Raw genomic sequence first — 27,474 nt, 5'->3', positions numbered from 1 at the left:
TGTCTTGTATGTAAAGTGCTCAGCTGGAAGCTTTTCCTTTTGTTACTGCCTTGACAGACTTGCCATGTAGCCGTGCAATTTGCAAGCTAACCTGTCAGGAAAATACCTCGTCAATTACACGTGTTTGACAAGTTCAGCTGCTGTCACCAAACATGTTGGGGTGGGGAAATAAAGATGGAAAGTCTAGAAATGACGAAAGTGAAGCTGTAGCAGACCCGGTTCTGGGTAGGTGGGTTTCTTGCTGAAGTTGTCACTTGCAGCTCCAGAAAGCCAACTAGCTTCCATTTTGCTGCTGGCCTGGGTGCATTCCAGATGGAAATCTTTGCAAGCTGCTAGAGCACAGAGGTTGCATTCCTTACCTCCCATTGCCTGTCTTGGTACCCTTCTGGCTGCCACAAAGGCCAAGTTCATTGCTCCTCATGGCACTGGCTGAGGGCTGACAGTGCTTTGCTAAGGTTTTCCCTGCCTGCGAACAACAGCTGTAGAAGTTGAACTGAATGGGGTATGAAGCTGAGAGTTCATTCTTTTTGGCTGTGACAAGCCAGCGTTTGTCAAAGGATCCTTCTTTCTGTGATTGATGCTGATGATGGGCTTTCTGTACCTTTAAGCCAGCTTTTATTTAATGGTAAAAAGATGTGTGCAGAACACCGTATTTATATGAAATTTGTCTTAGCCCCTCCATAATAAAGGAGATGGCAAAGATGCCATTGCTAGATGGTCTGCAGTTATCAATGGTCTGCATAAAAATAAGCACGATGCTGCTTGTGTTGACTGTGGTGGTCAGCGTGCAGCTTTTATTTTAACAAGTGCTTCTGAGAAGGGAAACAGGTGAAGATTTAAAAGCAAAGCAACTAGAAACCTGGCAATTGATGAAAGGTGGTGTGAGACCACTGCACAACTTGCTGGGCTCTGCAGGTTGTGAAAGTAAGAAGGTAATTGCTATCACAGCTCTGAGTTGATATTAGCACTTAGCTTTTACGTGTATTTTGCAGCTAATTCAAACCTTACAATTCTTCTGACATTACTGAGTTCTTCTGTTACTTTACCAGTGGTGTTAAGGGAGCTCTTTGCTCCTCTAAAAGGGACGTACTTTGCCATCAGACTCTCAAAGTTGTCTTATATCTGTAATTCTTCAGCTTGTTTTCTAGATGAGGACTGTCATAGACTCACAATCCGAAAACATAAAACTGCTGTAGTACCAGTGCTAGGTGGCTGGGGACCGAACTTAAAACTTGGCTCTTTCTCAGCCTGTTTACATGTGATTGGAAGTCTGAAACCCCTCTTAACGTTCCGGTGAGAAGAACTGAAGCAGAGCTTTAGAAAGGTTTTGATGACCGCTGAGAACGCAGAGTAGGTCTTGCATTTCCCTTCACGACTTTTGGCTTTTTGTTCAAACATGGGGTGTATATGGCACGTGGAAGCAGGGGGCATGTTCTGTTAGGCAGTGTTATTTTTTTTCTGATCGTGTCCATCAGAATGGAAGAGCTCTCTGGGGAAAGAATGCATTTGATTGAGGCACTGAATGCATCTGTGTCTGGAAAATCTGGTCTGACTGCAGTGAGAGCACAGCGCAATGGAGCTCAGGTTCTTGGAGTGGGGCAAGCAGAAAGAAGCATAACTCGGTGGCCACTTGAAGCTCTGCAGGTTGCCTTCTCTGTGATCTTCCATTATTTGTTGGCTTTCTAATTTCCCTTCTAGACCTTACGTGAGCTTAATGAATGGCTGTTATTTTGAACCTAAGCGAAAGTAGGTGAGACTTTACCAAAGTCTTCTCATTCAAAGCGTTTGCTCCTAGGTTGGTAAGCTGAATCTCACAGCTGACACTGTATTTTAATTTCCTTGCTTAATAGATAACACTGTTCTTACTTCTGTTGTGTTGAGAAATGTGCAAATGGAGAGACTGCAGAAATGAGCATAGAGGGGTCCTAAGTTTTGGTACATGAAATCCAGATTAGGAATCCTTTTCCTCAAGTATAAGTTGAAGTCAAGGATTTATTTTAACCTGCTTGAATTACACATTAAAAGAAGAAATATCTTCAGGTGTTCTTTTCATCCTGTCAGATGTATACACTCCAGAGAGCTGTAGGGATTCCAGCCTTCAGTTTGAAGAGCAAAACATGTTTGTTTGTGATATGGTCATGCTAGCCTGCTATGTCATGTTAGCCTGGGTATGTGCACAGAATGGGTTGATCAGTCCTGTCCTTACAGCATATGGTAGCTGAGAATTCAAGATAATACATTTAGGGGCTCAGCCTTTGCTTTATGAAAAGGGCAGTCTTGCCTGACACCTTGAAAATGTGCAGCTGTCAGAATTTATCTTAATGGTTCTCTAAGCCTTAGTATGAGGAAAAGCAGGAACATTTTGCCCAGTCTTTGCTAACTAGCGAAGTTCAGGTAGTCTGTAATGTGAGTGGAGAGGTCTGGGGAGCCTTTAACGACAGTAAAGAGTCAAACGAGAAGAAAGTATATGACAAACAACTCTAGGTTTCATTTTTAGGGTGTTAACTTAAGGCATGAGTCCATTCTAATTCTGTCAGAGCTATAGCTCACAGGAGCTTTGAGAGGCAGAGTGTTGGGCTCTGAGAGGCTACTGCCAGCTTCCATTTCTGAACTGCAAATGATACTAAGTATGCATTTTAACAAGACTGACATGTTGCATATGAAGAAAACTTATAAGACTTGCTTACACTGACCATACAGAAGGGCACTCTCTGCTGACCTGGTTTGAAGGAAGCAGCTCTCTTCTACCTCCGTATTTTCACATACCTCGAAACTTGACTTGCGTCCAACTTTCAAGGTCTAGTCAACAAGGTGAAAAGGAGGATGAACTTGTTTGCCTGAACAGTTAAAGGTTGTCCAGATAAAGTGGGTATGTTTACATTATGCACTGCAATGCCATGGAAGAAACGTCCAAGCCAATTACGTGTAGGCTTTTGTATTTACAGTCTGCCATGCCAAGTAATGACCTAGGGTCAGAAAGCTGTATGGGCCGTTGTACTCCGCTTTGTGAAGGCAAGCAAAGTGTAAGTGTGAGTGGCTGTAGTGCAGCAAAAAGTCTGACACGACTATATTGTTGTTAACACTGCTTCTGCTACTACCTTACTGTGAAAAAAGTTTCCTGTTGCCTGGTTCTGGTTCAAACAAAGAACCCTCTCATCCCTCCCGTGCTTGTTTTCAGCAGTGTCGCAGCTGGTTGGGGCAGAGCAAGGCAGAGGAAATGAAACATTGACCCAGCACTAGTGCAGCCGTGGTGGTAAATAGCATTCATTTTTATTTTTGTCTTTCAAGTTTAATAATTATTTGATCACAAATACAAAACCCCCCACACTTTGTGTGAACACTGTCTGAAGCAGAAAGGAATAAATGCATAAAGACTTCCGCTAGAATTCGTACGTCTAACCTTAAGGCTGTCTCCTTAAGTTAGGTTTTTAATTTTCCTTTAACGTTCTACCAAAGAATCCTGTACAACCTCAGCAGTAAATTAGCAGTACTGAGTTTTCCCATTTCTGGGAATGCAGTGCAGGCAGGAGTCCAGGAGCTATGTTGCAGATTGTCGTGTTGTTGGGGCTACAGAACTGTTGCTGAATTATCTTTTCAGCCATGTGTATTTTACTCTTGTCATTAGTTGCAGAAGAACTTTCATGCTACAGTCTTTAAGCAACCTGAAGTCATATGATCTGAAACAGAGATGGAGGAGATTCATCCTCGTTTCCCTGTTGTCTGTAATAGTGTGCTCCCTGTTCCTTGTCCCCGCTGGTCCTGGTGCATGGCAGACCCTTTGAACTACTTCAGCATGTGGATTTAGCAAAAATAAAAAAACCCAAACCACAGCTCTCTTTCCTTGGTTCTTGCAGCAGCCTCATCTGTCACCTCGTAAAGTATGTTTTCACTCTGAAGTGGCTTGGCAGAGGTTTGTCAGGTGTGGTGTCAGGGAGAGACCATACTGAGTGGAGAGTGTGGGACTGCTGGCTTAAATATGGTTCTGGGGCAGATGAGGTGTTCCTGATCAAATTCTGTAGTAAACTGTAGTATAGTAGTGTTCTAATGAGGACACATTTGGATTCTCTCCACCAGACATTTGGAGGGATTTGTTAAAGGAATGTTGATGATACTGCTTAGTCTCTTAAATGATTTTGCACTGCTCTGCCTTTGGTATTAACATTGAACAGTTTCCTATTGCTGGACAGCAGCTTCACTGGGGACACTTTCAGGGGTAGAAAGCTACTGGAAAAAGGGAAAAAATGTACTTGGTATGTTGTCCCAAAGTACAGTGTTACTTGAAAAATACACTTAGGATGTACTGAATACCCATCACCTCGCTGTACTGACATCTACTGCTTGGTCTCATAAATGTTCAGCATGCATCAATGAATGTCAGTGGGTGTAGTTTCTTCCTCATGGAGTAATTCAGTGACACACCTTTGCTTCGTCTGCACTTTCATGTCAGGCACCATTTTGTCATGTTCTGCTGCCATCTGTCACACAGCAGCAAAATGTAGCAGAGTATTGATGGGAAGGTTCAGCCATACCACTGCCATACCTCCACCATCTGCCCCTGATACTGTGGGCTGAAAACATAAAATAGGAGTGTTACTTTCAGAGCAGCCCTTGTATTATTTTAAGGAAAGAAGGGGTTTTCTTTTTCCCCTCTATACACATGCGCATTTGAAAACCAGAAATGGCAACCAAGAAAACTTTGGTAAAGCAAAGAAAATTCAGCACGCTTGTTTACTTTTTCTGCTCTAGTAAGTCACTTGACTCACAAGGGACTGGCAAATCTACTTGACATTTGGACCTGAAGATCTCAGGATGAAAAACATGTTTGACCTTTGAAAGTATTATAGTCAATGTATTACGCCAACCTTCAGTTCATGTGTGTGTTGGTTACTGAAGTAGCCTCAGAGAAGGCTGTGTTCCACGTTAGTGCATGTCAGGGCTTGGGATCTCTGTGCCATTGTGCATAAAGTGGGAGAGCGATGACTTCTTGTTCCAGCACTGTTGGGAGGTACCAAATAGCATGGTGCTGCAAGCAAAACTTCCTAGCCCTAAAATAAAGGAATAAACAAAGAAGTACCAACCAGAGCACGTTCACTGGATGGTTGTAACTGCAATGTTAATGTTACCTTGAATTCAGAAAGAACTCCTTCCAACCCAAACCATTCTGTGGATGTATTTTTCTTACACATATTTAGGTGGATAGAGTTGTTTTCTCCTTCGGCTTGTGTGTCTTATTTCCTGCAGAGCAACACTTTGTGTTCGTGCAGTTGTTGAACTACTGAACGGAGAGCCTGTTAACAACACTAAATTATAAAATGTCTTTTTTGTCGTTGTAGGAAGAAATCTGCTTCATCTAATTCAATCCTAATTCAGTCCTGCTAATCTGCTAATACTGTAGATTGAAAGATTTTTGCTGTTGCCAGGATACCCTGTAATGGGCAAGGAGCCTGAGAGAGTACAAATTCTGTTTTGTAAATTTTGTTAAAGCTTTTGTTTAACAGGTAAGAAACGTTGCTATTAAACTTCATCTATAGCAGTATACTTCGCTTCTGCATCTCTAAAGCCTGAGTTTCAATTTAAGTTGTTCCTGAATGCTCTAACTTTGTCCCTCACATTCACGAAAGGCTTGTTTCCCTGATTCAAGCTGCTCTCCCTTTTCTGCAGGTCAGGCTTTGTGGCCATTCCTTTCCTCTCAGCCTTTTTTTCCAACAGCTTTATAGACGGCTGTTTTCAACTTTGCCTTTTAATCCATCCTGCTGTTGCACTAACTATTGTTTTTTGTATTTCTCAGCCCCTATTCCACCTCTTCCCTTCAGTCTTAGTTGACCCTTGGGGCTCGTTCTAGATGCACTGTTGTGGTTATTCTATTTGTTTTACAGGGAACATGTTTTAAAGTGTTTTGATTTTGTGCCAGGAAGTGTATCAGCTGCCCGGCCTCCCATTCTTTGAAGAGTTTCAAAGCAAATGTGTTCATGAATTGACATACATTAGGTAGGAAAGATTTTTGGCACTATAGGTTCTTGTACTGGAGTATGGGTAATGCTTTCTTCTGCAGCCACATCTTTTTATCTCAGACTGAATGCTTCAGAGTAAAATTGTCTTCTATGAAGGTATGCATTATTTAGCTGTCTTGTTATAATATTGCTGAACCATCTGTTCTTCTCAGTACATAAATAACCTAATTTCCATTTTGAAAATAATTGCAAGAGTTGAAAATACTGAGCTCTCACTGAATTCCATGCTATTAATATTTTAAGTGCGTGAACTTTTGGCTGTTGACGTGAAGTTAGTAGAAAATTATTCTTTTCTATTTGAGTAGGACAGGCCGGTGTCTAATTTGTAGCTATTGGTAAGAAAAACTTATGTTTATTAACAGTTATTAACCAGTGTAGGAATCAGCAAGGATACGTGAGTTGCTTGGTTTAAAACTGCTCTTGTAACGTTACTGTGAACTGTATGTTTTTAGCCAGGCATTATGACCTCAGGGATTTGGAGGTATCAGTGTCTTTGAGTCAACATGAACTGTTCTGGAAGTTCTTTTATACTTCATCATAGCAATTGACTGCTGGACATGCAGTGAGTGACATCTATGTATACACACGTGATGGGTGCATATTGTCTATATTGTGTAAAAACATTTGTAGCTCTGATGTGGATCCAAGTGCAGCCAGTGGGAGTGTGGGACGAACAGGTGTGAAGGAGATGTCACCTTATCTCAGTTTTTAGCTGCTCTGCAACCATGGCAGGCCTCTCTGGGAAATGAAAAGAAGTCGCTTACTGTCTGGTAAACAGAGAGTGAAAGTTGTCTTTCCTTATTAGATAATTTCCCTTCTCATTAGGAACTGGCGACAGCAGTTTGAGAGTGTTAGGAAAACTACTGTTTTTGTACTGTTTTCAAACATGATTTTTCTTCTAGTCAAGGAAAGACTGCCACATATTTCCCTCAAGTGTGTAGTTAACTCAGCTAACAACTATCATTTCAGAAGTACCTGTGCTGTAAACGCACAATGGCTGCTATGAATTGTGTACGTAGTACATTCTTAAACTGTAGAATAGTTACTGCACTTGCTGATTTTTTTTTTTTGTGTTGTATTCCCAAACACTTCAGCTGCACAGGAATTGTTGATAGTATTTGGGAGAAGTGTTTTGTTTTGGTGTGTAAGTGAACTTCTGCCTGGTGAGTGTTTAAAGCACTGAACTGTCACTGGGTTATTTGCAAGCAGTGTTCCCCTGCAGTTCCTGTACCCTGCAGCTCCTCGGTGGTAAGAACGTACTAAAATGATCCCACTTGTTTCAGAAATGGAAGAACTGTCTCCCAAAACAATGCCATTTTCCTGCTCTTATTTTCATTTGTGACTGCTCGGTGCAGTGTAGTGCAGTTGAACGTAGGGCTTGGGACAGTAGTTCGTATCATCTTAGCAGTTTAAGAAGTAGCCACTAGAGTGTATTCTCTGTCCGTTTTCACGACTGCTGTTTCCATCTCTCTCTACAATTTTTTCAGGGGTGTACTTTTGCTTAGCTGTATTTTGAACAGATGGTAAATTTCCAGTATCAAAATAAGGTCTTTACAAATTCTAGTGTTGTATTTGATTCAAACGTTCATTGTTTTGGGCAGGGGTAAGTTGGAAACTAATGGAAGTGTCGTTAACCGATTGGTATCTTAGTGAGCTGGCAGGACACACTTGGTGCTTTGAAGAAACTGCTTAATGTTAAAGGTCTTTGAAATGTTGCTCAGTTCTCATGGTGTTACCATTAAAATATGTTATTTTCCTCATTACTTCCCTGAGCCTGCTCACCTGGTTGGTTTTTGGAACACAATGGATTATTTGCCCTTAAAATGCTTTATGGAAGTACTGAGGAACGAGACTTTGAGTAACTTTGGTACCAAGGACTATCTTTGTGGCTCCTCTCCTTGCATCCAGTGATTAAGTTGCCTTCTGTTAGCTGCTACCTGAGAGTGGGAAAATCCTACTGTACTGAAATAACCCACATAACTTACAATGTGTTTGATCGTGTAAAAGCTTCTGGTGTAAAAGTGACTGATTTTTCCTCTGTGCTCTTGAACCCCATATGAAGAAAATAGTGTTACGTAAAGAAGTTGTGTTCTCAGTTCAATATTTGACAACACAATCTTCATTACTCTGCATAGCATTTCTTAGGGTCTCAAAACAGTGCAGAAGCTTCAGCTTGACACCTGATGCACTTGAAGATTCTCAGATGTAACTGTGTATTGCTGTCAGAATGTGTGAAGTTCCTGATGGGAGCTTTGTGTATGTGCTTTTAACACGTTCAGCTGTCAAATAAACATTGTTCCTGAAACAGCTTTCCGCTGAACACCTGAAGCCCTTTTAGTTTTCTTTTGGTTCTGGTTTAGGTGGTAACGTCTGCTTGTAGCTACCAGAATTATGAGCCATCGAGTTGGAGCTGACTCCTGGTTAAAGATTCACCTGTGTTACATGCTTAGAAGTCCTGAACTTAAATGAGCAGATCACCTGAATAGTCTTAAGGAAGTGTATTTTGTAAAGAGACTTGAGACGGGAGACAGCCTCCAAAATTATCCTTGCAGGGGCATATCTGTCTGGAATTTATGTTCATTCTGAAGACAGAACAGCTGTGTCTGTATTCAGGAAAGGTGTTTGACTGCTACATCTACTGGGAACTATGGAGAAATTTGTGGATGTAATTCTAACAAGTTTTGTTTTCATGGAGTTGTCAGCAGAGCATTTGGCCTCTAGAGGCAACCACGGCATAGGTCATGTTAAACAAAATGCACCGTGGTTTTCTTCATCTCTAGTAGCAGACAGAAGACATAAAAGGTTTGGGAAAGGAGCCTTTGTATGCTTTATTTCTTCTCTGCGGCACTCGGTTAAGAATTTCAGTTACCTGTGTCTCAGAAGGGTGAAGAATTTCTTCAGTTTATCGAAGTGCTTTCTCTTGTCACAGATTTGAAGTCAGGTATTAACTGTATGAAATGTTACTTCACCATTCACTTAGAGAAGAATCTGTTACAGTATTAACTTCAGGAAAAAAGGTTTTATTGTCGCAAGTGCTTCATAGTACCTTTGGTTGTTGTAACTTGTATCAAGCTGACGGGAAAGTATCTGAGGCAGTGTTTACGTAAATTCTAAGTTTGATGGTCTTTCTTGCCGGGAGCTTCAGAGGCAATGGAGAGCTAATGAAATGTTACGGAAGAAGAAAGTGCTGCAACAACTTCGCCATTTCTAATACAGTTTTTCTTCCATGTCTAAGAGTTTAGTGGTGTCCCACAGTATTTAAGTGCAGTTGAGATTTGGCAGTATTTTACATCCCTCGTTGAATCAGCATTGTGATTTTGCTGCTGGTATTGGAGCAGTTGAGTACTAGAACCCATCTGATGATAAATGAGCAGATAGTGTAATTTTGTGAGAAGCATAGCTGGAAGGTGCCTCCTCCTGATTAGAGGGCATACGTTCTAATTCTCTGCCTCTGTTAATGAGACTGAAATTTGAAAAAGCATGAAAATAATAGAGAATTGGTGAGGTCTGGGGGAGAGGGTGGAAAAGCAGGCTGTGGGAAGGACCAACACTTGGCTGTGTAACTTCTGCTGGGAACTGTGACAGTCTGTTTCTAGATTCTCATCAGTGATAACACCTGAGGAGATTATCTTTGGGGTTTCTGGAATTCCTCACTTGCACATTTTATGGTGTTTATTTTTCCTTATTCCAAAGGACCTGGGCTCCTGTTGAAAAGTGATGGAATAATCTCTGGCCGGCACCTGACATGTTGAGGGAGCATCCCTAAAAGAGCTTGCCTGGGAGACAGTTTGGGAAATAACGCAGTAACATGTTTGCAGTAGTATGCCTCTTTTTTGTTGTTTTCTGTTGTTAAACTTCTCTTGAAATGAGTAACTGAGAAATTCATGGAAGCTGCTGTTAATCACTGCACAGGGATTTCTATCTGGAATTAGCATTGGTAATGGTTGCTTGCAAAGATGCTACTTTCACTAAATGGGGCAAGGGGAGGTACTTGATCTACTTATTAGAGGCTTAAGGAAGGAAATATTCTGTGCCTTTAATAATGCACTAGTTTAATTGCTCCCAGTGAGTCTGTGTGTAGCCCAAATAATCCATAAGCCAATGTTTTTAATAACTTTGTGTAAATTAATTTAAGGTGATGTGAAATCAAGTGCTTTTGACATCTGCTCCTAAGGTTTATTTTCTACTGAAATTATTTGTGTTTTTTATTCACCTAATCACTGCATGAGCTCTCAAATGATTGTAATACAGATACTGCAATTAAAACTATCTGTACATTTTCTTGAAAGATTTTTGACCTGTAAGTTTTATCAGGAAGCTGTGTTATCTGGGGCAGTTGTTTATGCTTAGAACTCCTGACGTAATCCTAAGCAATGTAAGCTAGTACAAAGTGATCAGCACATAATTAAAGCAATAACAAGAGAAACCTTTAAAGCAACTGAAGCATCGCTGTAGTGAGTATACCAGACTTATTCTCATCTTTTAAGTATTGAGAGTCTTGCTAGTGAGGTTTTGATAGAGCCATGGATTTCTCAGCACTTCAGTGGCTGAGGTAACAGAATTTGACACGTCATTATTTTGAGTCTGAGTGGGACAGGTCATGTAGACCTTCATAAGATCTACTCTGACAGCATGACTGCTTTAGGGCTAACCAAAGGGTTAAAAAAAATGGTACTGAGAGTATTGTCCAAATGCCTCTTGAACACTGACGTGCACGGGGCATCCACCATTCCTGTAGAAAACCTGTTGCAGTGTTGGACCACTCTCACAGTAAAGAATTTGTTCTTAATGTCCGTTTTGAACAATATTTCCAGAAGGATGCTGTGAGGGATGGTATCAAAGGCCTTGTTAAAATCCAGACTGATGTCCACTGCCTGCCTTTTGTCCCCAAAGTGGACCTTAGCACAGAATGTGATCGCAGTAGTAAGGCAGGACTTTTTCTTCATGAACTCACATTGACTGTGCCTGATTGTTGCTTGGTTCTTTAAGTGACTTTCAGTAGCAGTGAGGGTGATCATCTCTGAAGCTTCTGCAGGTGCTGAGGTTATACTAACAGGGCAGCAGTTTATAGGGACTTCTCTCATGCCCCTTTTTGCAGGTGGATCTAATGCTAGCTAGCTTCCAGTCAGCATAGACCCCCAAGGTCTTTGGTAAATTGTCCAGAGGGTTCCCTTTGGGTGAATCCTGTCAGGTCCTGTTGAGCTCACACATTGAAATTTCAGTGACCACAGAGAGAAATTCGTTGCTTCCCCAGTTACGGTCTTCTACTTCTGAGGACTGTGCAGCCTGAGATCTGTCCTTATTCAAGATTGAGGTTAAAATAAATAAATACATAAAGGCATTCAGTGCCTCTATCCTTCCTCAGCCTTCCTTGTTAGATGGCCCTCTATCTGCCTTTTAGTTTGTATAAGAATGAAATATTTGTTTTAAGTGTTGTAGGTTATCAGAAGAGTGTATATGCCAAAGGTACCTGATAAAGTGTTGTAGATAAACTTGCACCTTCATCATATAAAACAGCAGCTTGTAAAAGTGGTCTTGCTCAAATAGGACTTCTCACTTTTGTTCTCTGCAGTAACCACATGCCCACACAGCTAATGTTGTCACTGATTTTCACCATTAATTATTAAACCTTCACACTTGGAGGACAGTTAGTAAAGGAGCAGAAAGAGGTTTTTCTTTTCTTTGAGTACTGCTTAAAACGGTGCTGCTTCCAGCTGTTCTTACTGATCTAGCATGTCTTTCCATCCACTTTCTCAGATTCTGCAATCATATAAGACTAGTTGATGCTCTGTCTTGGAACTGCTTGCAAGTTGTCTTAGAGAAACAAATCAACAGGGAGGTGCTCAAAGCCTTTTTAAATAAAAAAGGTTAAACTGCTCATGCCTGTATTGTCTTCCTCAGTGATCACCTGGGAGCACTTTCCTTTGAAATATCTGCAAAAGAAATTTTACTGTCCCTCCTTCTTCCCGTCCTTGTTTCAAGTTTGTGGAGAGGAGGTACAGTGAAACAGTAGGCCTTGCACTGAAATTAGCTCCAGTGCTTTTGGTGTGTGCTGCCTGCAAGTTAAATGGTTAGAATTCTTATATCCGTGGAGGTATTCTTTTCAGTGTCAGAGGTGGCACACTAGTGTGCTTATGCTTTGTCCGTTTCACTGCCCACCAGATCTAGTCATTGCTGAGCAGATAGTTTTGAGTATCGGGATATAGATCAGAAACAGAGTGGCAAGAACAGACATGTAAGAACCCCAGAGCTGGATAACTTTCAATATACCAGTTAAAATACTGGCTATTGCCAAAGGTATCTACAGAACATTCAGTCTTCTCTAATCAAGTATGATTTAGTAGCTCTATGATGGTCTTTAAGCATCTGCTGCTAAGTACTGTTCAAGTTCTAGAATACTTCTTTGCGTGCAGATGCTTTTGGGGTTAGAAGCTATGAAGCTGTGCTCTGAATTGTTTCTGCTGACAGTGCTTAAGTACACGTGTAAAACTAACACATGTGTATATTCTTTTTATCCAGACCAGCATGTTTTGGAAATTTGATCTCCATTCGTCATCCCACATAGATACACTTCTAGAGAGAGAAGATGTAACACTGAAGGAGTTGATGGATGAAGAGGACGTCCTGCAGGAGTGCAAGGCTCAGAATCGCAAACTTATTGAGTTTCTGTTGAAGTCAGAATGCTTGGAAGACTTAGTTTCATTCATTATCGAAGAACCACCTCAAGACATGGATGAAAAAATACGATACAAGTAGGAGAACTTTTGGGGGGTTGAGGGACTTGGGGATGTAGAAAGACACGTGACGTACTTCGATGTTTACTTGGTAGTGTATTTGCATTTCCACATGCTGCTCTTCAGTACAGTGTTGTTGAACTTTGAGCTTGTTTCCAGCATGCTTATAGAACATTCATTTAAATTGTTCTAATGTTTGCATGTTTTCTGAGCAGGAACCCCTCAAACAGGTGCTGCTCAAAAGAAATGGTAAACAAAATAATCAGGACTTAGATGGAAGATCTTTCATATTTTGTGATGAAAGGCCATTGAGTGAAAACCTGTATTTGCATAACATAGTTAGGTGCTTTGCCTTGTTTTATTAATGATTAGTAAGCTGTTTTGGGGATGCGTTTTAGAAAGTGTAGCACTCCTTGGGAGAATATGCTAACCATCTAATTGCTAGTGTTTGCAGAGCTAGAACTGTGCAGCTGTGACTGTTAGTTTGTTGAGGAGGTTCAAACTCAACACTCAATCTAGCGATTTTTAAGCACTTCTACCAATTTTGGCCTCTTTTAGGGCTGTCTGTGCAGAAAGCTGCTTTTTCTTAAAATAGGAAGTAAAATTTAATGTGAAATAAGAACTAGTCTGTACTGACTAGTTTTGCAGGCTTTATCAGACTTTGGGTAGTTTAGTGAGCCTCTACAGTTGCAATAGGTGTGGAGAGATTAATCCTCAAACTATTGGCTTTGACATTTTTAATGTAAGCCTTGTTACTAGAAACAGGCAAGCACACTGCTCCCTCCCAGGTCTCAGTCTGGTATTATCAGCCTACTTAATGTCTTGGTAGCTAACTTTTTCCTTTTCAAAAAAAAAAAAAAAAAAAAAAGGAAAAAAATGAAATCTCAATATTTGAGCAGATGAATTTAACAGTACCTCTGAAAATAAAAGGATGTCCTTCCCTTTCCCCACTTCCCTGGTGTTGTCCTGTTGCAAGTGAAGATGATGAATGAAAGAATATGGTTTGTAGCTGAATGTATGTCTGTGTTACCTTGCAGTAGTCAGCTTTTTTGTAATTAGTTCTGATCTATCATGCTTGAAAAAATGGTCCTATTAGAAGCCCTATTAGGTTCTGATTGAATATGTATTTCTTTGAAGTATGAATGGCTTATGGATTATATACACAGACTTTTTTCCTTTCTTGCAGATATCCAAACATATCCTGTGAGCTGCTTACTTCAGATGTCTCACAGATCAATGATAGGCTGGGAGAAGAAGAATCTTTACTTATGAAACTGTACAGCTTCCTCTTAAATGAATCTCCTCTAAACCCTTTACTTGCCAGTTTCTTCAGCAAGGTGCTAAGTATTCTCATAAGCAGAAAACCAGAACAGGTAAATGCTTGGAAGCTCTCCAGTTTAATGGTTTGGGTTTTGCCTGAGCTGTTTGTGCAAGTGAACTGGCTTTATGTGAGTGCTTACATTTTAGTTTATGTCAGTATTTGCATGGTGATGTTAGCATGAAATTGCTGTTGGAGATGTAGTTAAATGAATAGAATCAGTGGGAGGGGTCTTAAGGTGAGAGACATTTGAGTCCTCGTTCAGAAACTTAATACTCATGCTGCTGTGTACTGTGAACAGTTGGCATAACTTCTCTGGTACCTGAGCAAGTTCACTTTGTGACTGTCTGCTGAGTTTTTTAATTTACTAATTATCTGTATTTGCTTGAAAGCGTATTATGTTGAAGTTTTCTGTGTCCCACTTTGCTCTCTGAGCCAAGTGTGGGAGAATCTCATACAGAAAGTGCTAGTCTTAAAAGGAGTTGCAAGATGTGCACATAGGTGGATCTATCTTGTGCCACTGTTGCTACTCATTGTGTACTTTTTTATCCTGTCTTGTACTGTTCTCTTTAAGAGGCAGATGTGCTTAAGAAGTTATTTATTATCTCATTTTAGTAGGTGAGAGAAACTGAAACTGGTCAGTGTCATTTACCATGTAAAATAAAGGTAAGCAACCGTGATCTTCTTCTGTGTTCATTTCTAGATTGTGGATTTTCTAAAGAAGAAACACGATTTTGTAGACCTCATTATTAAGCACATAGGGACCTCTGCTATCATGGACTTGTTGCTCAGGCTACTGACTTGCATAGAACCTCCACAGCCCAGGCAAGAAGTGCTGAATGTGAGTAGAAGTTATCACAATTTTTGTCTGATTTCTGAACTGTCAGGAAGTACTTTGTAACTGATTCAGACCATTCTTGACCCATGACACCCCACTGGCACTGCGGGAAGGGAGTATCAAAGTTTGTGGGGTTTTTGTTTTTCCTTTTTCTCTTCAGGTGTTTATGAAAGTCTTAATTTTGCTTCTGTCCTTTTTTTCTCTGAAAAGTTGTTAATCCTTGTTTAGAAATATTAACAGAATGACTCAGTTTTCAAACTACTTTTAATTCCCTCAATTAAATTCCTTCACTTGAACAACATTCTTACCTGTGTCCACAAATGCTTTTACAGTGGCTAAATGAAGAGAAGATTATCCAGCGGCTTGTAGAAATTGTGCATCCATCTCAAGATGAAGATGTAAGCATTGGTCTGATGATCTTTGTGATTGCTGTACAGTAGTGTTAGAACCCTTCTAGTTTGACTATTTTCTGCTTTCTATTTTCAGCATGCTAACTCCACTATTTAATGGTGTGGTAGTTTGGGCTTGGGAAGGGCTTGCTTTTTTTCCCCTTTCTTTGGGATTTGCACGATTTATTGGATCCAGGTCAAAGCCTAGTGTAGACTGAATATTGTTTTGAATATTCAGCTCTAACATTCTGCCTTTTTAATACTGAAAATACTTTCAGTACCAAAAGCTTTTTGTCTTGTTACAGTTTGGATATGGCATAATATAGTTAGTATATAGATGTATATTATAGATGTATACAGTGATAAGTATAGTCTAAAGTGTTTTGTGGTAGAAAAGGCTGTCAAGTTTGCAGCTTTTCTTAGTGAGGAATTCTACCCTATCATGTTATTGATCTAATGATGCTATATTTTTTCTGTTCCAGAGACATTCAAATGCATCACAGTCACTCTGTGAAATTATTCGTTTAAGCAGAGATCAGATGTTACAAGTACAGAACAGTTCAGAACCAGATCCGCTGCTTGCAAGTCTAGAGAAGTAAGCTGGTTTGCTACATTTCTCATATTTTTTTCAGTTAATCAGAGCAGTATTTAACTTTTGGCCTTTAAAACATTAGGAATTGTAAGCTCCACTGTCCTGATGACTTCTCCTGACTGCCTGCTGTTATCTGTGTGATTTAAAATAGCTTAACAAATACGCAGAGCTCACCTGGATCAATTCCTTGATGGCTTCTCGAAGATTTTGTCTTGCTCTTCTATCTTGCCTCTGTCTAAGGAATGTTAGATAAAATATTTGCTGCTCTGTCGAAGTTAATGGGATCAGACGTATAGAGGTCACTTGATACTGTGCAGAATATGCATAGGGAACTTTGGCTTCAATCTGTTATTTTAAGTTAGCATGTTTGATTATACAAGATTTTTGTCTATCACTTTCTTCGTTTTGCTGGTTCTAGGGTTAGGTTTGTGGCTGTGTGATGTGGCAACTGCTCTATTGGTCCAACTGAGAACTATCCTTTTCTGTAATGCTGATTGTCAGATTTAAAACCAAACAAACACCATCAGGAGGAGTAGGGAAATGTTATTGCGGTGGTGATGATGGAGGTGACTGTGATAACAGCACCTAATAGCTCGAAATAATACTTCAGTTTATCCAGTTTGTTAATTTGACATGGGCTAACAGTAAGTAGTTCTCTTTAACAACTGTATCATAAAGAACTGTTGTGTCTAAAGGCAGTGCTTTGTTTTCAGACGAGAAATCATAGAGCAGCTGCTGTCCAATATTTTTCATAAAGAAAAAAATGAATCTGCAATAGTCAGTGCAATCCAAATATTACTGACCTTACTTGAGACAAGACGACAGACGTAAGTGTTCTTATTACTTATGCCTGCTTATTTTAACTCAACTGCTGAAATGCATTCCATATGCTTGACTGAAATATTTTAGTGGTCTGTTAGAGCTGAAGTGAAACAGCGAGCTATGTGTAATTATGCCAATGACAATCAACTCCCCAAATCACTGATGTTTCTGCAGGTTTTTTTCTTGGAACTCGCCACTTGACAGATCAGACTCATTTCATCTCTTTTTTTCCTAAAAACAAGAAATAGAGCACCTGTGTACAGTGTGCTGATTGGGTATTAACTTCCAAAAAAAAAAAGTTATTTGGAATTCTATTACAACTTCACTTCTAGAAACTAGTAAACAGGTTTGATTGTTTAAATAGACAATTGAGGCTCTTCCTCACGGAAGAGGGAATTTAGCAGCTGAAATATTCTATCTCAGTAGCTGAAAATCATGCTGGACGTTTCAAACATGATAATCCTAGATACATTAGGCCTAGTGTTCAGAAGAATCTGGCTCCACCATAAGTTTGTGCTTGATTTTGTATTTGTACTGTCATTTTTTGCTCTCCTCTTCATTCTGTTAATGTCCGCAAAATGGGGACACTCAAAATCATGCCTTAGTGTTGTTTTAGAACTAGTTTTGGTATAAATAATCAGACTTAGCTTGTGTGCTTTAGATTTGAAGGCCATATAGAGATCTATCCTCCAGGCATGAGCAATTCAACGTATTCTGTCAATAAAAGTGTTTTAGAAGCCATAAAAGCACGACTTTCATCCTTCCACGAACTCCTACTTGAGCCTCCAAAAGTAAGTGAAACCTTAAGTCTTGAAATAATTTGAAATGAGACTGTCACGGTGTGATTGTATTTTATTTGGCTGTCAAGAACAAAGCCTGGTTTGTCTGACAGCTTTCAGGCAAGAGCCCAGGTTCCTTTTCTGCCTCTTGTGACCTTTTCTATTCATTATATTGGTTTCTGAGCCAGTGTTTTTTGCTAATTGATACACTTCTCCAGCTTAAACGCTTCATGGCAAATAGCTGTGAAGATTACTTCCTTCTGAAAGCAAGGAATTAAGGCTTTTCTTTGTATTTTGGGGGGTCAGTACTGTTTTCTGCTCCTAAATCCTGTTTAATAGGAAAGAAGGGTTCTGGCTGCCTCAGTTGTTTGGAACTTGTGCAGCCTTTGTGTTGGCTGTGCAGAGTTGTTCTAGACTTGTCCAGTACCGAGAGCAGACCAGCTGTACTGCATATGCCTCGCTCTCGGAGCATACTAAATGCTTCTTTGTTCAGCTGATTTTTTATGGTAAGCAACTTACCCATGTCATGCTGTTGCTAAAGATAAATACAACCAGCTGTATGAATAGATATTTTATTTATGATCCTTTTTTTTTTTTTCCCATGCAATTATCACCAGCAGAATTTCAGCTGGAGGTTCAGGTCAGGGTGCTACAGTCTGTAGGAAAAATGATCTCGAGTGTCAGAGTTAAAGTGATGATCAGGAATGAGTTGGGATGAGGTTGGATGATGGAAAAAAGGTATTGGTAAAGACTCATAGCCTAAAAGAGATGAGACCTCAAGCTTTCAAGCACAGAAGAGGTGAAAAATACAAAGAAATTGTCTTAATTTGTAATCAACAACATGGCAAGATAGAGGTCTGTATTGAATTAAAAGCAAGGTATCCAAGTATTATTTTCCAATCTTTGAAATGCTAAGCATTTAAATAAATAATGTAATGAAGTTAGTGAGTCTGCTTTCCTTTAGAACTAGTTAAATGAGCAGGTTTTTATATCCGTGCCCTTAGGTTTTGTGTTTTGTGAAGGCTGAGCTGAATGACCTAACGTAATGTCAGCCATCTGTTCTGATGCAAGGGAAAAGCAATGGTTAGACAAAAAGTAAAATAGAGTTAGTAACTGTGGAAGGAGGGCGGTGCATTTCTATGTGGCCTGCTTCTCAAAGTATGCTTTGTGCATCAATACAGGAGGAAAGACATTTTTATAACTTTGCCTTGCTCCTGGTGTAATTGTTACTAGACTTTTCTCTTGGAGCAGTCATACTGTTTTCATGAAAATGAAGTCAGTGTTGTTGAGGCATAAAGTGTGTTTAGTGACTGTCCACCTAGCTGTTTTCAACTGCTATGGCAGTGCAGACTGTAGCTGAGTACGTGGATTAATGAGTGAGAAGTGTAACTATTCCCTAATCCTTTTGTGGGATGCATCTGCTTTGATATTCTGTAGCCATCCATCAATTTGTGGAGTCTTTGGTTTTATGTGGCTGTTTTCCATTGCTCCTTGTCTATATATAGCGTTAAAATAGGCTTTAGTGTTCAGGATTGAACACTGCTTTCCTGCAGTTTTTGTGCGTAATCATAATGAGCTGTGGCTTTTTAATTATTTCTTTATTTTTTGTTGTCTGTTCTTTCATATGAAATTTTAATGATTACGTGTCTCTTTTTAATTACTTTTTTCAGAAAAGTGTCATGAAGACCACATGGGGTGTATTGGACCCACCTGTGGGGAACACACGTTTAAATGTGATCAGATTAATATCCAGCCTTCTACAGACAAACACAAGCAGTATCAATCAAGAGCTTATAGAGCTAAACAGTATAGGAGTTATACTGGTAAGAACTTCACGCTGCTGTACTTTTGTGAATCAGTAATGATGTTTTCCCTCATCTTTGTTGGTGCAGATAACTTGTAATACAGTTTCCAGCTTTTCAGCTTGTGTTGTAGCTTCTACTGCATTGACAACTTTCAGTAGATAATTTCACTGTTAAATGTGTTTATTTGAAGTTAGCATTTTCTTTCCTCTGATCACTCTTACACATCTTACTCTTTGCACCTTCATAAATCCACGTGATTCTCTTGGGTTGGTTTTCTTAGGCTTATTTTTTCAACTCCATGTGCTTGAATTTTCAGCCACGTTCAAGGCTTCCCTGCTATTCTTCGTTTGCTAAGCTACTCCCTTGAGACTTCACTGTCCCTCTTTTAATGTGTAGAACACTAAGTGGTGTCTCAGTGCCCTCATGTAAACGGACAGTTACTCTGGGTAGCTTATACAATTTCAAAACTGTTTGGAAGCACAGTATTGCACAAGAAACTTGTAGTCAGTGAACTCCTTGATTTTTGTTAATGCACCATCTTTGCTTTGAGCACTTCCCACCTCACGCTTCAACCTCAGCAGGCAAACCCTTAGGTTGAACAGAGTGTTCCAGTGTTGGTATCAGTTAACAAATACCTAGCAAAACATGCTGGAATTTGTATTGCAGTATCAGAATATGATATGAAAGCTTCTGATTCTAAGCAGGTAATTGCAGTGTTTAAAATATTAGTATTTTTCAACCCCAGATTGATTTAATCTAAAATCTTTCCTTCAACTAAAGTAGCTGCAATTATGTCTTCATCTCAATTGCTCTGCCCAGCCTAGCTTTGCAGATGTGTAATGAAGTGTGTAGAAATAGCTAACTTAATTCAAACTGAGGTTTTATCCAGGTGCATTTTTGAAGGGAATACATGTGCTATGAATGTTGGATTGTTTTTATCACTAAGTTTAGAAAAAACAAACCTAAATTCAGTGAGTTAGAACATGCTTTTCATTTGCAGATTTCTTATAAGGCAATATAATAGCAGCTTATAACTTACACTTAACAGCAGTACTTACCTGCCTTGAGTTTCAGTGTTTTGTGGTATTTGTTGAAACAACACATGCTTTGCTGTGTAGACTTTATTGGAATAGTAATTGTCCAGCTCAGTAGCTTAGCTTTAGGCAAGGGTGTCATTAGTTTAGGTGAGCTGAAGGAAGACTTTTAGGTTCTTTAGATGTAGTTTGAATGAGTCTTGAATTACATTATTTAACACTCCTCCCATCACTGCATGTATTTCCATTGCTAACCTTGTTTTCCAGGGACAGCAATCATTTGAGTTTTGTAGTAAGAAACAGTCTAATATAACATGAAGTTTGGAAAAAAAGAAGGAAGTATAATCTGATGCTTAAAAGGAAACATGACTAAGAACGTGACCAGATGAACACAATTTGCAGTCTCTCAACCTCAGTGTTTGTCTTGTATAACGCATTAATCTCAAACTGCATCTGGATTATCTGAGATAGCTTTCTGTAAGAGAAGAATAAAACCAGCATAGATGATAGGTTCAAAGCAGTTAGATGTTACTTTTTGTGTCACTGAAGGATGTTGTAGGCACTAAAAGTCTGTGGTGAACTCAGAAAAGACATCTGTTGAAGGCTAAGAAGGTCATAAATAGCATTACATTCTCAGGGACGCTCAAGGCTGCTGCTAGCAGGAAGAATGTAATGGGGAGTGTCGTTCCAGCTTTCTGTGTCTGTAAGTGTGCTGTTGGTTACTTCCAGCCTAACTCTAGCTGAGTTTTATTCTCATCCAGCATGATAGTCCTTATGCTCTGATGACAGCAGGCAAAAGAAGTAACTTTTCTGTAGATCTCACTTTTGCTTGCATGTTAATAGTTACTGCAAAACTTGAAGAACCTGGTTGTGTTGTTGAAATTACTTGCTGGAGCAAATCTTAGTTTGAAGAGACCCTGGTTTGTATAAGCACTATGAATTTGTTTTTTCAGGACATGTTCTTCAAGTATACGTGGAATAACTTTTTGCATACTCAAGTAGAAATCTGTATTGCATTGATTCTTGCAAGTCCTCTTGAAAGCACAGAAAATGGCACCATTACAGATCAGGATTCCACTGGGGACAATCTTTTATTGAAACATGTAAGTTGTGTTTTTGGATGGAGTTTCTTGAATATTCCTACCCCCATTGTATGGTAGCAGTTACTCTTTCATAAAACATAGCCCAGTTTTACTTCAAACAACTCTGAGTTCTCTATGGTGTTTTCTTAACATGTCAATTCTGATTGTTGAACCTGAAAGTGTCACAAAGTGGAATTTTGCTGCCTTCAGAGTAAACGTGCATGTAGAGCTGCAAGAGCTCCCTTCTAATTGAAGTTCCTCTTATTTGTTAAGAATTAGAACTGCTATTTCAGTATCTGTTCACTACTACATTTCAGCAGCTGCCATCAAAGAGAAGTCAAAATAATGTAGCTTCAGTCTTCAGGGTTGGGTTCTGGCTGCTGCTTCTGAGCTTTGAAACCCTAAAGCAGTGTCTGTCCTAAACCTGAAACTAGTTGTTTTGTTTTGTAAGACAGGAGGATTTGTTGAAGTCAGCCCTGTAGTGGGTAGTGTTATTCCACTTAACTTTACAGCTGTTAAGTATGTTTTGCATTTTATTCCATAGCTCTTCCTTAAGTGCCAATTAATAGAACGAATACTTGAAGCATGGGAGATGAATGAGAAGAAGCAGTGAGTAACTAGTTTTCTCATTTCCTAACTGTTGTCTAAATACAACTTTAGTTGTGAATTATATGTATGATCAATTCAGAGTGAGCTGACGAACAAATACACTTGCTTAACATGTTCAGAAGACCAATGCATCTCTTTCCTGAAATATGCAGTACATTACATATTTATTGGGAAGTACAATTTGCTGAGTAGTAAATGGAATGATTAAGTTCTTAAAACAGTTAACGTTTGGATGAAGGCTTTCACACTTACTGGATTTTCTTTCAGAATCTTTCTGTTTGTCTTTTAGTAATGCCTGAATGTTAGATCATCTTTTTGGTAGCATTTGAGTACTCCTTCCCATCACCATATAGGAATAGAACTGTCGATAATCCTGACAATGTGTGAGATATTGCAGCAGTCTGTTGAGTCTGCCCATCTTCAGTTACAGAAACATATCGTGAGGGTTTAAGAGGATGGGGAAAAACAAACTCTCTTTTCTCCAGTATGCAATTGAAAATTAATAAACCGATGAAAGCATACTACGTTCTGGGGAGCAGCAGGCTCATAAAGCAGTGAAGGTGGAGATCTCAGCAATGGAATACCTCCTGAAATGTGTGATTGTGTAAAGGATGGAAGATTCAATTGGCCAGTGCTGTTCAAAGTTGTGTTCGGATCCTGAGGAAAAGCTTTCAGTGTTGACCCGAAGTGGTATGATGGTGCTCTGAAGGCTCGTGCGTTTGGCTTAGGAGACTTCTGAACAGTGCATGTTAGGGCTAACTTGTGACAATACTAAGTTAGCTGGCTGGGATACTGTTGCTGGTTTGCTGGTGTGTTATTTGAGAAACAGTGCTGCTCCCCAGAATTCTCCTATTCGATCTGGTGTGAATCAGAAAATACACGAGTAATGCAGCTGATCTGAAAATAAGGATGTTGAAATATCCGAAGAGTTTTATGAAGGAAAGGAGTGCAAGAAAGAGTGTGGCTTAGTTAAATCAGACTGACCCACCTATTTTCTATTACAGCCCATCTTCTGTGGTTATAAGAGAACTGCCAACCTAGATGTTGAGCACATAGATTCCCATTTCTATACATGCAACCTAAAACTATTCTCTGTTTGGATTTTCTTGATTTTAATGCCTGCCCTTGGGACAGTTCATTACCTATTTACTATTGTATGTTTGTGGTACTACTGGGAGCACTGTTGGTATAAACATTGGATGCTTCTTCTGTCTGGAAAAAATCGATTTGCTCTTTGTATCTGTTTTAGTTTCCATGGAAATAAATAGGCAGTGTTACTTGCAGAGCGACCTACATAATATCCCAGCTGATAATGCACCACAGTGCTCAGCATATAGGAGTGCTGAAGAATATTCTCAGCAGCAGTGTTTTTTGGAATGTTATGGGTGTCAGTGTTGGCTTCATCTTGATAACACAGCGTATTCTTTTTTTTTCCCCACACACAAATATGGAAGCAGAAGTGATCTTTTCAGGTGCTCTGTACTTTTTGGTAGCTAAAGGCCTGTTAGCCTTTTGGATTGGCTCAGTGTGGTCTCAACATTTGTATCTTAAATTGAGTATTTTTGTGTACCTCTAGTTTTAGGATACTGCTCTTATGCTGTAAGAACTTGGAGGTTAACTTGCCTGTCTTGTATTACTTCTCAGCTCTGGTAGAACATCTTATAATATGGTAGTAGGGTTGCTCAGAGTGCATGCAATTACATTTCCTCTGTCTCTTGCAGGGCTGAAGGAGGGAGGCGGCATGGCTATATGGGTCATCTGACAAGGATAGCAAACTGCATTGTGCATAGTACAGATAAAGGCCCTAACAGCATGCTAGTCCAACAGCTTATTAAAGGTAACCTTAATGCTCTTGACGTTTCTGTTTGTGACTTCTAGCATCATGTTTTTAGGAAATCGATCAAACTTAAAGGGCAGATTTTTTGATTAAAAAAAATATTTCTGGCACATTCACGTTAAAATCATTCCTCCTTAAACATATGTTTAATTCTCTTTCAAGCTTGTCTGAATGGTCTCAAAGCTCTCTGAAGTAAATGCAAAGAGATGCTGATCTGCTTAGTTAAAGTTTCTTTGCTAGATGAAGTAATCCACATGGATTTAGTATTTGTGTGTTCACAGTATTTCTGATGGCTTTGATTTATAAGAGAAAAAGAACAATTAAAAGTGGTGATCCTTTACTGTTGGTTGTATTACATTGTTTTTCTGTTTCCTATTGTAGAGCTTCCAGAGGATGTGAGAGAGCGGTGGGAAACGTTCTGTACAAGCTCTTTAGGAGAAACTAACAAAAGGAATACAGTGGATCTGGTAGGTGGTGTTGGATAATGTCAGAAAATTTCTGCTGTTTCCATCAGCCCCGTTGTTGTTTTCTCTTGTCGTTAGTGCAGTCAGTCTTTCATGCTGCAGTGCTGCCAAGGTCGCTCATGTGAGGTCAGGTGCTCCAGCCTGCAGATTGCATTGTGGGGCTGGCTGGTAGATGTGCAAGAATTAAGCACCCCAGATCATGTGGCTTTTGAATGAGTATTACACATCACAAGAAAAGGCATAAAAGCAGAGGACGCTTCAGGAAAAATTTGTCTTCATTTGTCTGTTGCGTGTGTGTCCTGACTGTGGTATTGTATTTGTGGGAGCCTAGGAGGGTGTGAAGTTTTTATATTTTGTGTGCTTGAACACTGCTTTTGTGTAGACTGCTCTCTTGACAAAAAAAGGAGTAAATAAAGTCACATAAACCAACTGTTTTTACTTGAGAATCTGTACCGTGAAGTTCTGGGGCTGTGTGGAATGAGGCAGTATAGCACAGTACTGAGCAAGCTCTCATCTACAGGTCTGCGTAGTATAAGTTGTCTTCCATAAAGTATCCCTTAAGGGTCAGCTGTAACTACTGTCACTTTGCCTTATTTCTTGTCGCCACTGGTGCTTTGACTAATTGCTGTCCCTGCTAAAATTACTTCTGGAGTGCTGTTCTGATGGAAAACAGCTACTTCCAAGAACGAGTTCAGCCACACTGCTACTTAAGGAAACAACTATTCTCACTGATTCTGTGGTGCCTGATCAAAACCATCCCTTCTTTTTAGGGTAATGGTTCAAGCAGTTGTTGCTGTGGTAATAACTCCATGTTTGCTTCTGCAAGCAGATATTGATTATGAATTTTTGAATGTGACTCATTTTTTATTTTTGCAAATACTGTAGACACCTGAGACAATCTCTTCGTTTTCCTGTATTCTTTATTTTGGAAAGGAAGATCTGTGTATAACACAGCCTTTTTGTGGCTATTAATTCACTTGTACTGTCGCCATAAGATATATTAAACAAGATTCAAGTTCTTTCTCAGGTTAGGTTAATGATATTGAAGTATATTGGAGTTTGATGTAGTACAGCAGTTGAGAAAACTGCAACCAATTCAGATTCTTGTTTGGATGTTAAATTGTCACACGATAAGCAAATGACTCAATTTATTTTGTATAGGTTACCACCTGCCACATTCATTCTTCCAGCGATGATGAGATTGACTTCAAAGAAACTGGCTTCTCACAGGACTCTTCTTTGCAGCAAGTGAGTTGAACTCTTGTCACTGCATAAGTTGTTCTTTTCTTAAAAACAAACCAACAAAAGAAGCCCTAGAAATAATCTCTCTAGATTTGTTGTCAGAGAATTTTTTTTAACCAGTTTAGATGTCTTTTCACACGCACATTTATTTTATCAAGACCATAGATGTGACTTTAAGCACGCGACATGGCATCTCAGTCTTCTGGTTTTTAAACAGAGATTGAGCTGTGTTTGCAGATCTCTGCTGGTCACCCCTCAGCCATTTTGTATGCTAGCTGTCTGGCTGGGCTGAACACAGTTTCTGTGACCTTTGTTCTTACTAGATGTAGAAGTTTGATGTGGTGAATTCTGTTTTCTGGAAAATATTAATTGCTCTGAAAGCAGAGTTGGGATCCTGTTGGGTCGTCTTGGTTAATAGATTTTTCCTTAACGTGCTCACCCTTAGTTCAGTGAGGAATGAGGAGGACTGGCTCTACATCGTTGCATGCTTTTAGTTTCAGGCAAAATGTCAAGTGCTGCAGTTGTCACCACAGTATAAGCGAAGTACAGTCCCATAACAGATCTCATCTAGCAGCTGGGATGTCTTTAACTTGGTAGACCCTTACTACCTGGCAAGTGTCCATAACTGAATCTTCCCAAACTACATTTATAATGTGCTTGATCACTTACTTGTGATTCAGTGTATGCTTTTGAGAGCTCATTTGTGAGTGTTTCAAAGATAGCTATTTAACATTTACCTTTAAGAAAAAAATAAATCTGAACTGTAAGGAAGGTTCAGATCCACCAGACTGAAAGCTTAAATCACATCTATGTCCACTTGAAGCTTTAGTGCTTCCATAGTATACTGATTGATGACTGTATTTAATGTTGTGATGGCATCTGGAGTATTTTTTGGGATGAGTGATCATGGAGAACACAGGTGCCATTTTTATGAAGCATGACAGAACTTTTCTAGTAGTACTGTCTGCGGTATAAATCTCCTTTAACTCTTCCATAGATTTGTAGTTTTGTTGTGCGAGACTGCCAATAGATGCCCTATACAAAGCACGCAACTTGTCTAGATTATTAACCAACATTTCTTTCTTTCAGCTCATACTAACAGCTGTGTAGTACCCAGTCTATGACTGTGGTACTTCATACGTCTTCTATACTTTTAGTAATAAGTAATTGCTTATTAAAGTTTGAATTGGGAGTGGTGGCTCAGATACAGAGAATAGATTCATTTTTATCTGCCATGTGGATTTTGTGCATGTAAGGTCTGCTTGAATTCCAGCATGATAGGTTGGATGCCATCTGTAGCAGCTCTGGTGAGAAAGTGAGATCTTAAAGCAGCTCTGTGCCTCTCGTGCACCCCTTAATAATCCAGGTAGCTAATCTCCAGAAGTGAAGAAGTAGAACCACAGTGAATAACTTGAAAGAAACAATGTTTTGTTTATCTTTTTTTCTAAGCTAAATGAAGTGTAAATTTTGAAGTTGTCCGATATCTTACTTTCCTCACAAGACAAGTCACTGATGGGAAATCGAAATTACTTACAGCATTCTTCAGCCACAGAAATTAATGAGTAAAGGTAACTGGTTACAGCTTACAGCTAGGCTACTCTGCAGAGCAGTAATTAAAGGAGGGGGATCAGGAGGGTACCCATTAGGCAGTAGGTGAGGAGTGGGAGATACTAATGAACCTATTAACCTTTTACTTATTCTTTTGCCAAATTAATTGTTGTCTGTGCAGAATCACACTTACATCCAAACTTAGTTTGATGCTGTGCTTCTAATAAATCCCCACTGTTCCCAAAAGAAATGTTTCTTTTCACTCAGACTCTTCCATTGCAAGTTCTGATGAGCACTTGTGGAACTGATGTCTTCGATATATTTCTGCCTGCTGATCTGTGACCCCTTGCTACCTGGGAATGCAACAAGG

The 27,474-nt window shown here is 39.5% G+C and overlaps 1 protein-coding gene across 5 annotated transcripts in view; it reads left to right on the top strand.

The window, feature by feature from the left end:
* Positions 1-27,474, top strand: part of PPP6R3 (protein phosphatase 6 regulatory subunit 3) — a 49,552-nt gene that overhangs the window by 4,896 nt on the left and 17,182 nt on the right. The window contains exons 2-16 of one of the 5 annotated variants that reach the window (XM_065755096.1): positions 5,334-5,498; positions 5,877-5,988; positions 12,531-12,763; positions 13,932-14,118; positions 14,767-14,904; positions 15,234-15,299; positions 15,773-15,885; positions 16,596-16,709; positions 17,366-17,495; positions 19,154-19,306; positions 21,276-21,425; positions 21,949-22,013; positions 23,735-23,850; positions 24,232-24,317; positions 25,476-25,562. In XM_065755096.1, the coding sequence (XP_065611168.1) occupies positions 12,537-12,763; positions 13,932-14,118; positions 14,767-14,904; positions 15,234-15,299; positions 15,773-15,885; positions 16,596-16,709; positions 17,366-17,495; positions 19,154-19,306; positions 21,276-21,425; positions 21,949-22,013; positions 23,735-23,850; positions 24,232-24,317; positions 25,476-25,562 (1,632 nt within the window). In that variant the 5' untranslated portion in view covers positions 5,334-5,498; positions 5,877-5,988; positions 12,531-12,536. Of the gene's footprint in view, positions 1-5,333; positions 5,499-5,876; positions 5,989-9,509; positions 9,832-12,530; positions 12,764-13,931; positions 14,119-14,766; positions 14,905-15,233; positions 15,300-15,772; positions 15,886-16,595; positions 16,710-17,365; positions 17,496-19,153; positions 19,307-21,275; positions 21,426-21,948; positions 22,014-23,734; positions 23,851-24,231; positions 24,318-25,475; positions 25,563-27,474 lie in introns of those variants that run through there. The other 4 variants (XM_065755094.1, XM_065755093.1, XM_065755097.1 and 1 more) reach the window with 4 other exon arrangements.

Source organism: Cyrtonyx montezumae, unplaced genomic scaffold (genome assembly GCF_038088225.1).
Source record: "Cyrtonyx montezumae isolate F1298 unplaced genomic scaffold, pur_monq_1.0 scaffold_10, whole genome shotgun sequence".
NCBI classification, from domain to species: Eukaryota; Metazoa; Chordata; class Aves; order Galliformes; family Odontophoridae; genus Cyrtonyx; species Cyrtonyx montezumae.
The sequence above is the reverse complement of the archived record's forward strand: the minus strand, read 5'-3'. Positions and strand labels throughout refer to the sequence as shown.